General features: G+C 36.8%; 1 protein-coding gene and 1 non-coding gene across 2 annotated transcripts in view; both read right to left on the bottom strand.

The window, feature by feature from the left end:
• Positions 1 to 17377, bottom strand: part of DPYD (dihydropyrimidine dehydrogenase) — a 361479-nt gene that overhangs the window by 223914 nt on the left and 120188 nt on the right. The window contains exon 10 of the mRNA XM_050901009.1: positions 14239 to 14326. Within this exon, the coding sequence (XP_050756966.1) occupies positions 14239 to 14326 (88 nt within the window). The remainder of the gene's footprint in view (positions 1 to 14238; positions 14327 to 17377) is intronic.
• On the bottom strand, positions 11035 to 11150 carry LOC127019422 (U5 spliceosomal RNA). The gene has a single exon (XR_007766914.1). It is a non-coding gene; the product is annotated as a U5 spliceosomal RNA (small nuclear RNA).

Raw genomic sequence — 17377 nt, 5'->3', positions numbered from 1 at the left:
CCTGACAGCAGATCAACACACACAGCCATGTACTACAGAAAGAACAAGGTCACTTTATAAACCAAGGGCAGTCTAGAAGACTACCCAGCAACTAGAAGACTAGCCTAGAAGTACACAAAAGTAAAACCTCCATCTACAAGTCATTGCTCATTTTCAAACACGCAGCTTACATAGGGAGAAGAGAATTAGACCTTTGTTCATAAACACATTTATAGCAAATTTAACAAACTTTAATGACAGTACCTTTTAATGACACTACAAATGAATTAATTTTCCTGATTTCAATGTTAAAATTGCATCAATATATTTTTTCACTTTTATTATATTTCTAAGAGAGAATCCTCTCTGTTCATATGTGCAGTTTGAACAGCTGTATATGATGCCAAATGCAAACACTGAAGGGAAGTTCCAGCATATTAAGTTTAACCCTCATTTCTGTCTCAATGATAGATGCAAGAATTCCAACTAGGTTGATTTTATGAACCAGTTAAATGATTTGTATTCAGAGCAACATTAAAAATCCCCATGACAAAGTGTACTTGAACAAAAATACCCTGCTTGTGACACATCCTTTACAAGTAATGTGTTTTCATTTTTCACATGTTGCATCTCATTTATTTTATTCAGGCACACATAGTTAAATCTACAAGATACAGTAAGCTTCCAATACCTTTGAAATAATAAATCATTTCTTACAGATGTTTTCACCCACTGCAAGGCTGCTGCTCATTAATCAAACATTATCAGTATCTATCACTGCCCAGTGCTAAACAGGAAAGGCACCTCATTTTGAGCTTTGATTTTTATTCACTGGTTAGTCCCTGACCCTTATACTACCCCATGCTTATTAGAAACATGGAAACCCCTACTGCATGGCAGATCTTACTACAAGAAGTTTTAGAAGGAGTGTTATACAAGCAGAGGCATATTTTCCTTCGAGAACTGAAGGAAACAAAGTCAAGCCGCTCTTCAAATCGGCAACACAAATGCAATCACATTATCTTCAAAGCTCTTTTCCAACATGTAAGTAAAATGTAAGCATGTAAGCAAACTATTTCTGGTCTAGATATTTTCATATCTGAAATGTTGAAATAAATATATTAAGCACTATGCAAGATATGTTTCATTTTTGATAAAATATTAAAATCTCATTTCAGAAAACGGTACATAGGCTACAATACATATTTAACAGCATAAACCTACGAGGGAAAATTTAAAGAAAATGGTACAATGTGAGTAAGAAGTTATCTGATAAAAAATTTCAACTTCCTTGTGATCATTGAGAAATTGCTGGATTCGTGCCAATAATGCAAAGTAAAATTTGCATTATTTAATTTGTTATTTTGGTCGTTACACATCTTTTTCAAAAAGTGGAATAGAAATGAAATTTCGGGAAGCAGCACAAATTGCAAGTGGTTAGGAATGAAGATTTCTGTAACTTCAAGAAACAGCCTGAATGTTTGCCAGCAAGAACACAGTCTAGCTTCTCCACAGCACTTTTACAGTACTGAGCACTTTTACAGCCCTTTTAGTGCTGAGTTTCACTATTCCCATATGATAGTACAGAAGAATGAAGTCAGCCAGGAGGCCAATAGCCAGAGCCCAAGTCTCACTCTCAGCAGAGCATCACACCACACTGCTTCCCTCCAGTGATCTTCTGTGGTGCATGATTTATATTTTTGTTATTAAGCAAGTGAAAAATTAAAGGCAAGGAACGTGGCTTCCAGTTAAAAACAACTACCAACTCCTGCCACAGCTGCAATTCACTCAGCTCCCCTTTAACTAAACATTTTGTTTGCATATTCTGTAGCTTTCTGAATGAACACTGAACGCCACACTTGTATCTATGATTATTCACTCTGCAAGGCTGATTAAACACATTCCATTCTTACAAGCATGGCAGGCCTACAGAAGTGACTGAGCTACAATGTGTATTTTTTATGCTTCAATACAATAAAGGGCACATTCAGCACATGCAAAGGCCCATATTTGCATTTGAAAAATAAGGAACCAACTTGCCGATGTAGTGCGTGTATTAAGACTCTTATGTCCTATGATTTAAAAACTGCTAAGATTTCAAAACTTTCTTTACCTAATTTTATTGGGCTTTCCAGAAAAAGCTGTGCACAAAGGCGGCATGGATTGTAACAAGTAGGGGTGATTTCTTTAGATTCTACCTACTGGGGAAAGGAAATCAGGCTTTTTAATGCAAATTAACTCCAAGCTTTATTATCAAGCAGCTACTACAGCAACAAAACACGCAGGAACTTTATCCCAATGATTAGTACAGACACCACAACCGAGTACCTTACGTTTCCTGCACAGAATGGTCACTGTGTCTATCTCCCCCAACTCTGCAAACTTCTTTCTGCTAGGAAAAAGCAAGAACTCAAACTCTGAGTGGAAGGAGACAAAACGGCAATTTAAAATCCCAGAATCTGGGACAACTTCAGGATCTGTAGTAGTCTTGAACTCAAGCTAACCACACTAACCCCTAGCGTAGCATGCCATGCCCTGAGCTCCTGTGCTGAAGCTGCAGAAGAGGCTGCAGGAACCAGGCTCAGCTATCGCCTCAGGCTCCAGCATGGAAGACGTCTGCTAGCCCGCCGGGGCCTTCCCAAGCTTTGCATAGAGCATGTGGGGGATAAGCCAGCTCACCTGCGGGAGGATCAAGTAATTAAAACTGCCTAAAATCTATTCAGAATAGGCACCACAATGCTTCACGCTTTGGACTTCCCCTTTTTCCTTAGCCACCAAGAGTGTTTCTTCCACAGCACAGTTGCAGAATATGAAACTCAGGAGCCACAAGCAACATAAAAATGTAAAGGGCTGCTATTTGGTCACCCAAGTATGTAAAATCTTCTTGGGAGCATATTTTTTGTTTTGAAGCAACCCTTATCTAACTCTCTAAAGGTTAAGAAATCTTCTCCCAGATAAAAATTTAGCCATCATTTTTCATCTACAAAAGATTTGTATTGGGCCATAATAGCAGCATCAAGCCTGTGTTTCCCAGTGAAGAGAAAAGCAATCACGTCTAAGTCACCTGTATATTGAAATAATGAATTGTGATATTTTCAATGTCTAACTACTAAACAATATACTAACTATAAAATTAGAATAACTGTTTCTTTTAGAAGATATGTTCCATTCTCATTTTAAAAATTCAATGTATTAGAGAAAAAGCTATAAATACTGTATTATTGAGAAATGATCTTTGATAATGGTTAATGATGTCATCTCAATTTAAATAACAACCAGGTACTGAAATTTTGCTATCTATTAAGCTGTTAGAATCTATTAAAAAATACACATCACACTCAAATAAACAACAACCTATTATCATTAGTCACAAACGAACAACGAATTATTTCTAACAAAAAAATCCTAAGAAATCTGCAGTGAGTTACACCATTTTCCATTACATCAATGAAACAATAACAAACAAAACCTTGATCATTCTTAGAAATGTAGTAATACACCACAAGTTTCTACTTGGTAAGTGACTAGTAATTTCAACACAATGGCAGTATTAACGTTAAAGATGAATTGGCTGGAACGTGTTGATCTTTAAATTCTCATTATTCATTTTTTTTCTTCCTATGAAACTAATCACCAAAGATCATTAGAGGGAATGTTGAGTCATCATACTAGCTGTTGAACACATTTTCACTTTCTCTAACAGTTCACGTTCAGCTCACTACATTTTTGGCACAAATTAATGAATAGCCAAAGGATTTCCTGTCAAAGAAAACACTGTCAAGGACAATGTTTGGAAAATATTTTCCTTTGTTAGATAAACATGTAATTTGTATTAGCATTATCTGAACACTCTGAGTACTTAGTATGCTTATTTCTGTCTTTTAATCTTGTAAACATTGTTTTATAAAGACAATTTACAGTAAATTTAGCATTAATACACTGAAAGCAGTAACAGTACAAACAGTGAATCTTAATTACTGTATATACCCCACACCTTGTGACATCACCAAGAAAGTGCCAAATTTTGAATATGGTTTGATACTACAAAATGTGCACAGAAGACTATCTATGTGACTTTATGCACAAGGAATGTCAAATTTGATCTCAAGCCTATAGGACACACCAGTATGCTACACAAACCCAGAGAAATATTTACATACCTGTTAACCTTTCTTTTAAAAGACTTGCCATGTGATACGTACCATAATATTTATATGCTCTATCCTAATCATATACACAGTCTTAGTAATCATTAACATATGTGTTTACACAGTGTCCTTTAATTTCATAGTAAAAGCAACCATATGACTGGCATCTCCGAAAAGTATAGATTAGAATAGTAAAGAACAACTTTCAAGTATCATGACCACGATAAGTGGTTCAAAAGCCTGGATAATCTCTATCCACTCAAAATTTGAGACACAGCAGCAAAAATATTTACAAAGCTTAGTTAAAGATTACTTACTATGGTGAACATGTAAAATTTTCTTCACAGATATTTGTTGCCTTTAAAAACTACTATCCCATTAAAACTAAAGAGATCTGGAAGGCAATGGATGTGCCTTCCCATGATGGTAGAAGCTATTGTATTGGATAAGAAAATTACAAATACTTCTGGCATAGGAAAGCTTTTCAATTAATGCGTTGAGCCTGAAGGAAGGACTAAGGGACTCCCTTGGGCACAGACCGCAGGCAAAGAAGGCTACAGGTCTCAGAAGGCCCTCGGACTGTGAATCCCACCCAGACAAACAGAATCACTAGTGAGTGTGCCCGAAGTTATATGAAGGACCAAAACTGGCCTCAGGTACACCCAGGTGTCAGGATTTTCCCCTGAAATGAGGTAACTGCCCTTCATTATACCAAACTGTTCCTAGATCAACAAAGGCCTGACTACCAAGCAATGATGAAAAGGGAAGTAGATGACTGAGAAGCACAAGACAACCCCTGGGTCAGATGGAAGCCTTGAGCCCTGCCCATGCCCAGTGGTGGCTTCCTAGGGACCACTCTCCCAAAGCAGAGAAGTGGCAGAGCAAGAAGGTTTCCTAAAGCAATCCTTAAAAGTCCTTCAACAAGTACTACAAATCCACTGCACAAATCCAGGTTTTGTCTTAACTTGTCAATTCAATTCAACAAGCAGATACACCCCTTGTTGAGTGGGCAGTGAAAGGAATATGAATTCAGAAACATATTTATGAGACATAAATGTGTACAGGAAGACCACTTAAAACTTTATTCATTAACACAAAAAAGTGCTTGCCATCTTCTCACCAATAATTGGCACTAAACAAGTGAGATTTTTATACACTTCCTACTTCTGTACAATCTTTAAAAATAAAAAAAATTAAATTAAAAATAAAAAAATTAAATGCAACAACCCTAGGTTTTTAACCAGTCTTTTATCCTTCGTAAGCAAGATGAAGGAAAGTAAGGAATGTCTAAACGTATTGTTTAAATTTTGTATTGTGTCAGTCCTCCTATAGTATTAGGTAGAACAACATTTCAAAAAGTGTCTGATTGCATTAAATACATATTGGACCACATGCACTCTCCTTACAAGGAAAGATAGCTCAACTAAAGTAAATGGATATGCATCAACCTACCAGCTGTAGTTTAGATGGTTGTTCATTCTGTGTCTGAATATTAATGTGGAAGTAAAAAGATGGCAGCATAATTAATACTTGTACATCTAAAAGATTAAAAGTAACTGACTCGTGGAGCAAACCTTTGGAAACAACAGGTAAGCAAGCAAGGCTCTTTTCTTATAGGTGTAAAGCACTGAAGTGTGTAACATCAGAATATGAAAATGCAATATCTAACATTACCATTTTCTTCAATATTTTCTTATGTACTTCTCAAGCATCAAAATACTTGAACATAAATGCTTGAATAAACTCCCGAAAAGTGCTAAATAATGTTAAATGAATTAATCTGCTAAGATATTAAAAAAATTAACTACTCTTAAAACAATATGAATCAAATTGATTTTGTCATTATATTTAGATGAGCATTTCTTCAGGGAAACTGTCCAGCATCTTGGAAAGAGACAGGAGAGTGTTTTGTAAAACATGTGCAGTAGAGATTGTTATGCTAAGTAGTTTTTTGGTATGAAAGATAAGTAAATAAGAGCATGAAAATCTGTGTAATTTGCAAGTGAATAACTTAAGGATGCCCAAGGGCAGATTATCAGTATTTTCTGAAAGTGTCCTAAGACTATTATTAATAAATAAGCTCTTTCGTGCATCTGAGCTCTAAAAGCTTTCAACTGCTTACTGCTTCCGGTGTGTATTAGGAATGTTCCACCAATATCCAGAGCACTAGTGAGGACTACAGAACTGGAAGAACAGCTTACTACAAATGCCAATAGTAGAAAAAGATGCCTCATGCATAAAAATTCTTGGATGTATGTACATTGTTGGTCTCCAGGAAAGATGCTGCACTGGGAATAAAAGCAAGTTCAAACATCTGCTATAAGCCTGTAAAAACAGGTTCTTTCACAGAGTTCCTTTTCTAAGGAATAACATGAATATTGAGGACTAACGAGTTTTGTATTAGAACCAATTTATGGTGTAATTTGTTTATAACACTCTTCACATGAGACACGAAAAAATTAAGAAATGTGGTGTCATAGAAGGGTGCATTCATTCTCCACGCTGTGAGCCATGAGATAAGGCTCTCCAGGAGGCAGACTATAAAGAAGTCCTATACTTGACTGCACAGACTTGTGTAGGCCTTCTTCCTTGGGACTTCATTTCATGCAGTTGCAGTTCAATGTGCAGTTTTGATCCTGTTCTGTACTAAATTCCAAATGTATCTATCACTGGCCTTCTCACAGATCTTTATTTAAAAAAAAAAAACCAACAACTTTTAAAATTTAATTTTAAAATTATTCAGGTTACTCTAAGGCAATTGTGAAATATTTTGAATTGGCTTTGGCCAAATCCTGCCACTGCTCTTCGTCACTGTTGCTTTTCAAACTGTTCAAAGTAGTCTCCCTGACTTCATGACTCATCTTGATGATTTCATTCTCATTATATCTAATACCAAAGTCTCACAGCTTTTCGCAGCTAAATGGATTTGGATATTTTGTTTTGTCACAATAAAATGTAATTCCAAGTGTTTTCCCTGGCTCTGCAGCCTGTATTATCTTTCACTACACAAGGATACTGATGCCTGAAAGGTCACTGTTGTCACCATTTAAAATCCTGGGTGAAAAGCACCATCTTTGCAAGATTCTGAGACAGTGACAATCCTTGTCTACAAGCGTCAATAAAACCAACCCAGAAACTAAGCAAGGCACACATTTATTTTGAGTATCCAGCTGATCATGTTTCCAACAACATCATTCTTTCCTACACTACCTTCCAACATATTATTTTTCTCCCCTGCTTGTTGTGTTTTATCTGGTCTTTAGGCTTCGACTTCCTTGCAGCAAAAACTGTATCATCTATAAAGTGTCAAAATACTTACAAAATTATAAAATAATACAAAACACCACCAAAAAACCTCCAAAAATAGAGCTGAAGATCCTAAGAGCCCAAGGCTGTGCAATGCTTGTACTACAGTTCCATCTTTAACCAAGATGCATTATATTTTACATGACTTGCTACATTACCGCTGAGCCAAACAGGTCTTCGCAAAGAGGCCTAAAAGCATAATTTTAGGGAACATCTTAAATGCGAAGAAATAGAAAACAATTCTGACAATTCTAAAAACCAACTAACCAACAGATAAATCCTGATGTGTTTTCAAATGACTCTGCCTCTAAACTTTTCCCTCTGGAGGTGATAAGCGAAATAGCAAGTGAAGAGTAAGAGAAAACTCAGAAATACAGGGCAAAACAAAACCAGAGAAGCAAACAAATAAAAGTCTGTTCACAACCTGAAATGAGAACTATTCTGAATATGACATATTTCCTCCATAAATGTCTGTGCTGGCCATGGGCCTACGGGCCCCATATGCAGATTTCATGTCCTCCAAATTTAGTTTATGAATCAGGAGTACGATGCACAATTTTTTCCTATAGCACAAGCAAAATGAACATCTGTTCACTTTTTGCCACGTAGGTTTGTATCTGTGTGGGTGGGTGTGAACAGAGCTCTTGATGTGTAATATTCTTCCCATCTGCACACCAGGTGGCACTGCATAGTTAATCAGAAGATAATAACAGGCATGAGGAGATTACTTACTTTTGGGGGAAGAGACAGTAAATCAATCTCACAGGGTTTTTTTTAAAAACAAGGTACATCAATGCTTGGACTTTTAATTTCTTTTTTTGGTGTGTAATTTCATTCCAATCAATGGAATCATCTGATTATATTATTGTTTGAATGCTATGTTAATTAACTATGAATGACTGCAATTATCACAAAGGTTCTTTCCACAGGGGGTTTAATTTTTTTCTTTTATACGTACGGCTTTAACCCTTGCAAGCAGGATATACTATTTAGGATACATCCAAGCAATAATCTGCTTAGACTTACTCAGTATGCTCATCTAACCTACCATTTTGCAGTATTTAATAGAACCTCTGAATACCCTAATACAATAAAAACGACTTTATAGCAATTCAACATCACAAGATGGAGGAAGCAACAAGAAAGCTTCAGTACTAGCTGCATTTGCCCTATAATGAGAAGTTAACTAGAAAGTAAGTTAGTGCTGCAAGTTTAAGCCTACAGACACTGAAGTTGAAGCGTCTAAGCAATTTCTGGGAATGGGGGCTTAAAATTTTTTAAAATATTTTACCAAATAAAAAAATCTTTGAAGATATATTTTTATCTGAGAATGTAAATGTTATATAAAACCCCTGTGTTATGATAAAATGTTATAGAATAAGGACAGAGGTTTGTGTAAAAGCCTGCAGAAAATATGTTTATGGTGATAGCCTTTCTATATATTTGTCTGAATGTCACATGAAACGTCCTTAAATACCTAAAATATTTAGGTCATTCATTTTCATTCAATTAAATAGTTGTATAAAAAAATTGTTTTGTATTTTCTCTTTCAAAAAGAATATACAATGCTTTGCGGAGTCTTAAAAGACAGAACCACAGAATCCTGTTTTCCAAAAAATGTAGCTGAACTTCAAGAAGGATGAGTAATAAAAGCCTAGTATTTCTGCATTTGCTCTGATAGCCAAGCGAGACACATACACAGACATTTTTTGTAAAAATCGTAAGTATTCTACGCTGAAAATCAACCAAGAGACACAGTAACACAAAGCATTCAGACTACTCTGTTCTCCATAAGATACCCTTCGCTGCCTTACTTTGCTGTCTCTGAGGACCATGTGCTCTCTCCTCTAGCCCCTCACCCCATCATTGATTTCTCCTTTTCCTCTCAGCATGCCGATTCCCTATTGCCCTGAGTTTCTACGGTGTTTACAGAAGGCAGCAACTGATGCGAGACTTTTTTTTTTTTTAATAGCAAAATTTTCAAACTGATTTGTCAGCTCAATCACAAATTCTTCACAAACATTTCTTATCAAAAAGCAGAGCCGATTCTAGGCAGAGTATGTTGAGTGTAGTCTGTCAAATCTGGAAAGGATTTTTTTTTCTATGCATAGTTTTAGAGGTTAGTTTTAAAACTTTGAAAGTTCAGTTCAGAAAGGAGATTTAATTCCTACTCATTACTGTTTGTGAATAACAAAATAAAACCAAAAGATTTGTAACTGGAAGATAAATGGAATTTTAAAACGAAAATTTTATGGACTCTGATTCTACATCTCTAATTCTTAATCAGCATTTTCAATTGCCCATTGTAATAAGACTGAATAAGTTTAGAAATTGCACCAAACTAAATGACAATGAAAAGAGAACTAAAAAATATAGTAGAGACTCCCAGAATATATTTAACGGGTTGTTCCTCCCTTTGGCTGCTGCCTTTTAGTCATGTAAAAAATTCTCATGTGTGCTATTGCCTATCATTACTTTTGATGTAAGAAACTGAGATTCATGGACCACCTTTTAATACTTATGTCAGCTGTAATCTGAAATCAGGACTGCTGGAGAAAAATAGAAGAATGGTCTCTCTCTTGGGTCCTTGTATGCAAAACACAAGATATGTCTGCTGCCAGATGTTGCAAAATATACATCTTTGTAGAGAGGAAACTAAAAGGACATGAGAGTAAGTGATGGACAGGGAAGAGGCAATTCACATATTGATCCTCTAGAAATAAACAGAATTACAGCATTAAGAACTAGTTGGATGAAACACAGTTCAGATAAGGCAAAAAACAGGAGATTGAAGGAAAGAACTACCAAAAGCAAAAAAGGTAACAGGCAAGCCTGTGACTGAGATTCACCTACCATTTGTTCTGAGGTTCTGCTATCAGAGGGCAGTGTTGGCTTCCAGTATGCCATTGCCCAGATTGGACTGATCTCTTTCATTACCGCTTGTCCTGGTTTCGGCTGGGATAGAGTTAACTCTCTTCTTAGTAGCTGGTACAGTGCTGTGTTGTGGATTTAGTGTGAGAATAATGTTGATAACATGCTGATGTTTTAGTTGTTGCTAAGTAGCGCTTATCTTAAGCCAAGGACTTTTCAGTTTCCCATGCTCTGCCAGCAAGCAGGTGTGCAAGAAGCTGGGAGGGAGCACAGCCAGGACAGCTGACCTGAACTAGCCAAAGGGGTATTCCATACCATGGAACGTCATGCCCCATATATAAACTGGGGGGAGTTGGCCGGGAGGGGCGGATCGCGGTTCTGGCATCAGTCAGCAGGTGGTGAGCAATTGCATTGTGCATCACTGGTTTCCACCCCCCCTTCCTTTTTTTGTTATATTCCTTTTCATTACTATTATTATTATTATTATATTTCTTTATTACTATTGTTAGTATTATATTTTACTTTAGTTATTAAACTGTTCTTATCTCAACCCACGAGTTTTACTTTTTTTTTTTCCTTTCCTCCTCCTCACCCCACTGGGAGGGGGGGGAGGGGGAAGCGGCTGCGTGGTGCTGCGTTGCTGGCTGGGGTTAAATCACGACAGCCTTTTTGGCACCCAACGTGGGGCAGGAAGGGTTGAGATAACGACGGATCTGATCAGAGTGTGGGCAGCTCCACCGCAGCAGAGCCTCAAAAAAATCCCTCGACACTCGTGCCTGTTCCTCTCCACGGAAATCTTTAGTAAAAGGCGAAAGATTTATGTGATCTGAAGAGAAACCGGAGTATAATAAACTGCCAGAAAATGATAGGCAATATGCCCTGTTTACTGATGGGTCCTGTCGCATTGTAGGAAAGCATCGAAGGTGGAAGGTGGCTGTATGGAGTCCTATACAACAAGTTAGGCTTAAACTTGCAGCACTAACTTACTTTCTAGTTAACTTCTCACTATCCAGGTAACTATGAAAGCTTTTCCTCGGATCTAGTCTTTGCTAGTTCAACATATGTCTTTGTAATCCCAAATTCCACATCAGTCTCTACAACATTATACACACAGCCACAGCCTAACTGGGAAAGATAAGACGGTGCAAAATAAAATAGTAGGGAAGTACGGTGTGACTCAAATTGAGACCCCAGAATTTGCCAAAGGTTAGTGACACATACTGGCCATCTGTTCATTTTCGGGTGTAGTACAAGGTGTTCTGAGCTTTAAACAGTGACCTAAATGCACCAGACCTACTGACTGGAGAGAGTCTTTCACCTTAAGATAAACCATCATAGTCTTAATGCCTCAGAGAGCAAAGACTTGAAGCTAAGCATCTTTTTTTTATTACTATTTATTTTAGAGTAAGGCTGTTAACCTGTATCCCTTTGTGAACTTCTTAGGAATTCTTTACTCTTCAGGTCTGAAACAGAGCAACTACGTTGACTAGAGGACACTTTTAATACCTTTCCAAACAGCTCTCACAGAAAGCCTTTGCTATTCATTTTTATTCAATGTGGTCACTTGCCAGAAGTGATCAAACCTCAGTCACCTATGTTTTACCTTTCATAGACCCAGCCGAGGAGTGTACTTTCCCTACCTCACACGACATTCCCACAGAACAATAGATTTTTCCGGATGCATAACTGTGTGGAAAATAGCTTTCAAAGTTCTCTTTGCATCTCCACCTGCCCTAACGTAGCTGGCTATTTACAAGTGCTCTTCCATTTCATGAATCACACATGGACTCTTGTACAATCCTGACTGATAAATTCTTGAGCTCCATCTCATTTGCAAGACTAAAGGTGAGCTCTTCAAAAATCACATGGCTATGAAAAAAATCCTCTCACAGTGTACTCCCTTGTCCCAACAGGGACTTCATCTTCTTTTACACCCCCATTCACTTTTTCTTTCTTCCACTAATAGGGAAAATTGAAAACTACCATGCTTATTTTCCATCAAGGTACAGATTCATTCAGAAGTAAATTACAACAACCTTTAAGAAAAAAAAAAAATCTTCTATTTTATGTAAGTAGCGTTCTCTAATTATTTTACTCCCATGATTCAGGGTAATGTTCAAATGTGACATTTCATTGAACATGTTTGTTCAGTAGGCAAAGAACACAAAAAGAATTACAGTACAGACTCATTATGGAAAAACTGCTGTTGTTGAGAGTCTATAAATGCTCTATTGCATTAATATAGCTAACCCTAGAAATCTGTAACCCCTTGGTTTGTCCTCTGTCTTTCACTACCAGTATGCAAGGCCACATTACTGTCCAGTGTCTTACACAGTACTGTAAAAGAGAGATGACGGGCAGACGTGGGGGTACGGAGAGGGACCAACTTCATCATGAATGCAAGGTAGCTTCCAATAACAAAACTTTGCAGGAACACATAATCCTTCATTAGCATTTATACCCTCTGTTTCCTAATACAATCAGTGAACACATGGTTTACAGAATTATGCTTCAGATACCTTCTCTTGTTTATTAAAATTCTAGCTGTGTCCCTTTACCTAGCATCTGTATGGCACGATGTTGTCTATATATATATTTCTAACCAAAAATATTTTATATTAGGATAACTTTATTAAGGTCAGAAAATAAACCCACATACATAAAACAAACATTCCAATCCTATGTGTAGTGCTCAGTGGTCATTTTTGCTAACCTTTAATTGAACTGTTATTTTAAATTTCTGAGTCAGAAATGCAGGGGAATTATGCTGATACTCCAAAAATGACTGATAATTTTTTCCTGATGTTAGACTATCAGAAAAAAAATGTTTATTTATGAATTAACCCCTCATTGGTGAGATTTCACAAAGCAGTTTGAAAGAAATAGATGAAAACAATAAAGAAGATTAGTTGGACCATTGCCTTGTATACAATTACATCAAAATATGACACATCAGAATTCCTATACATGGAAGGTCTCTAAAATGTGAGGATTTAGGATTATATAAATCACAATGCTCTGTACTCTAATCACATGACAGAATAGACCTGCAAAGCTTATTATACTGCATAACCAGATGGTAAACAACAGTTGTCGCTGTACTAAGAATTACATCTCTGTAATCAATAATAGGAAGGAGGAACAGTTGGACAACTTGTTTCCTATTATGTTCACTTAGGCAACGTCTAGATCAATAAAGAGCATTAAACCTCATACCAACTGTAGACGATGCCTGCTCAACATGCCTATCATATGGTAGCGATGGGTTCAGCTGTACTTCAAAATACTTGTAAATGGATAACAATTCTAATCCAACATTAAAAAGAAGCAATGATTCAAATAGCAGGCAGGTGCAGGACTTTAGCATATGAGAGAAGACAAACCTATGATGCCAGTGTTAGTATAAGTCAAAGTCAGCTTATTTTGTTAACCCATCCCATAATTACATTTCACTACAGCCTATCTGAAGGATGTTACATGTTTTATATGGAGGAAAGGAAAAAAGCAACCAAGTATGGTATCACTGGCTTACATATAGACTCAGTAATTATGTGGGTATAGTAAGCTGTTCACAAAAATTGAAAACTGAACTTGTGTATCACTCTAGGCCAATATGGCAATTAATTACAAGTAAGTTTTTAGTTCATCCATTTTTTAACTATTTAAACAAACAATAAATCAACCCATTCAGCTACATTCTCATCTTACTTAAAAATCTATCATATAAATGTGAAAATTTTAACAAATAACTGTCTTAAGACAGCTAGCTTTAGCTTCCTGTTTTTTAAATTTTCTTTATATTCCATACTTTCATAATGCATCAAATTGAAGCTGTCTCACATCATGCTATTAAGAAAGATACAAGTCCCAGTTTATTCTTAGACAGTCATTCAATTTCAAGATGAAAAAACACAGGACAATGAGCTCTTCTTACCTATTCCAATAAAGACCGCTTCATAGCCATCTTCTTTCAAGGTACGGAGTGTCATTCCATCCATTGCAAGGCCTTTGCTAAAAATTATCTGAAAGAATTAAAGATTACTTGCTTCTAATGTGATAATGTGAAAATAATTTCTATCGTGTCCTGCATACAGACATCTCGCAGGATCTTCTAGTGAACAAACAAAGCAAATTAATTTTTTTTCCCCCAAGCCAGGCTTGAAAGGCCAGATTGGCTCTGATTTAAGCAAGTGGCCCAAACTAGATATGGGTAAAAGGTACCTTCAGATCTTCCTCAGATGGGGGCCACCACAGGCTAGCTTGGTTTCTGCTGTAAGCTAAAACAGTTAAAGCAAGCTAAACAAACAAACGAAGCCTGTCTATGGAACACAACACTGAAGTAAAGCTGAAAATGGCAGTTTTCTACTGCTAGTAGATCGCTGTATTTTGTAGTACTGACTACAAAAGATTGTATTCCCATGTGAAAATCAGAATGTAAGAAACATGATGTGGAAGCAAGAACCTCCTTTAGGGAATATGTGCTAAACAGATCACCCAGCACACCAACCAAAAAACAAGCAGTTTAGGTTATTGCAGAAACATTAGTGAAAGTACGAGCCTCTTACAGAGAAATAAAGAAAAGACATGACACTATTCTGTATTAACAGGAGTTCTGAACAGAAAACCAAGAAATGTTTTCCTGCACAGTATCAGGCACTTGGTAGGCCTCCAATTGCACAGAATGCAATGCCAGTCCCAAAGGAAGGATAGTATTGCTTTGTGCTGCACTCTCAAAGCTCACAGCCTGAATTCTGCACTGAGACCACTAGCAAGAACACCTTTAGGCCAAAAACCCTCAGTGAAGCCAATGGTGGTTTTGTGGCTTCAGAAAACCTGCCTGCAAAAGACAGGGCCAGAGACGGCAGTAAGTCTGAAGAATGTTCTGTGCAATTTCCAGTGTGCCCTACTTGCTCGTAATGAAGCAGGCTGTTCTGCATGGTAAACTAAAAAAGGTTTTCAAAATTATGAATGAGATCAGTTTTGATTTAAACTTGCAATTGTTAATTCTAATTTAGACAAGCAGCAATGCCCAGAGTGCAGTGACTGGTGTTCATTTATTAAAAAAGGAAGTCACAGTAATAAAAATGCACCTATAATCTATACTTGTTTCAGTTCAACTACTATTCACTTCCAGAAGCAAAAACTGAAAAATTTTTGTAGAGTAATGTTCCACCAGCAATCTTGCTTTGAGCAGCCACTGCACAGGTTGAGCAACTACAGTTGTTGTAAGAGTGACATGGGGAAGAGTGCTGCATGTTCAGCAAACCAACTATAGTAGTTTCCTGTGTAGAGGTCATGCAATTGAAGATACACACACCTTTTGCTCATCTCTCCTAACCCCAAGGCTTTTGAGCACATAAAGTGTGTGTGATTCCTCTTCTGATATTTTGTACTTCTTGACATTGGTCTTCCATACTTTAGACTCTCTGAACTTGAATATTTTCCCCCAGTTTTTGTTATATCACTTCTGTATTCACTTTACAAAATGCCATGCTCTATTGCGTAAGCACTATACTTTGTGACCTTAACAGTTTAGTCTTCATGTCATTATATATCTTGTTTGTTATTGAATCTGCCTATATTCCATTTAATACACTTTTCCTATTGGTGGGGAAAAAAGGCAGATGTAAGATACAGTGCACAATACTTAAAACACCAACTTTTTTTTTTCTTTGGACATTTAGTATAAATTTTATCAGAGGTACAAAAGCCGTGTACAGTTGTAAGCTTTTCAAAAATACAGACTACATCCTCACTGGCAACAAAATACATTCCATAAATTATCATTACATTTTTTTATCCTATTGTGTACATATGTTATGAAAACCTAATGAAGGAATTTAAATGGCAATACTATTTTATGTGGGGATTCATAATACTCCTAGGGCCTAGCTCTGTAATCCTTATTCAGCTGACTAATTCTTACTAATTTCAGTAGAATTACTTGAATAAACAGCACTACTGAGCATTTACACAATACAGCACCTTCCACCACAGATTTGAAATGCTTTAAGTAAACACCAGAAAATATTTCCAGCTTATAGAGGTATAAAGCTAAGGTACTTAGTTAACCGGCTTGCCAAAGGGTCAATTGCAAACCAGTGGCAGAGCTTGGAAGCAAATTTACATTGAGATTCTCTGCTGCACTTCAAAACCACACAGGACTTGCAGGTCAAGATGACACGGTGGCTCTACCAGTCCATTCTGGAGACCTTGTCATAACAGGGAGCTCTGGGGAACTGAGTTTTGCAGAGGGTTCCCAGGAACCTATGCCCAGCAATTTTGTCTAAAATTGTCTCAGTGCTCTGTTTTTAGCCCCATCCATAACTCAACCTCCATTCTGTCAGTCTTTTCAAGGGTTGCAAAGGGATCTTTAGGGTAGAAAAATAGACCTGTAGCATTTAAAGCCTTATCTTACATCTTACCAGCATTTTTATAAAACCTGGGCAGGATGACGTTCTCACTTGGGTCTTGTGACAACAGTCTACTGCTTTTACGATATGAACCAACACGGAAGACTCCAAGAAGAATTCCCTGCTTCACTGAACGCTTTAGTATCATGTTAAAAATATATTATCCCTCCTGGTACCCAAAAATTTGATCCAGTGATGCATTCTACATTTGTAACTTCTATTACAGTGTGCAGCAGTTGTAAATACTATCTAAATCTTCAGCTCAGGCCCTAAATTAACAATAAAGCAATGTTCCCATTATCTATAAACAACACACATTTGTTTAACAGAATAATGCTAACTATTACTTTCCAAGAAGTTGAATGACTGTTATTGTTCATAATAGATGATCATGTTAACACTTTGTTTAATTTGATGCATTTTATTATAAAATTAACGTGGATGCAAGACTGTATGATAAACCATTAAGAAAAAACTCAGGGAGAGGGAACGAAAGGAGACGTATTAAATATGAATGCTTAAGTAGTGCCAAACTTGCATGAAAAAAACTCGATTAAAAAAATCAAATCATTCCAATAGCTACATTGAACCCCTAAAGCAATTTAGGAATTTGTTTCTTACAGACAATTAATCACATGCAGGCATGCCAGATGAGAACTA

Source organism: Gymnogyps californianus, chromosome 8, assembly GCF_018139145.2.
Source record: "Gymnogyps californianus isolate 813 chromosome 8, ASM1813914v2, whole genome shotgun sequence".
Classification (NCBI taxonomy): domain Eukaryota; kingdom Metazoa; phylum Chordata; class Aves; order Accipitriformes; family Cathartidae; genus Gymnogyps; species Gymnogyps californianus.
This window is presented reverse-complemented; position numbering and strand designations above follow the sequence as displayed.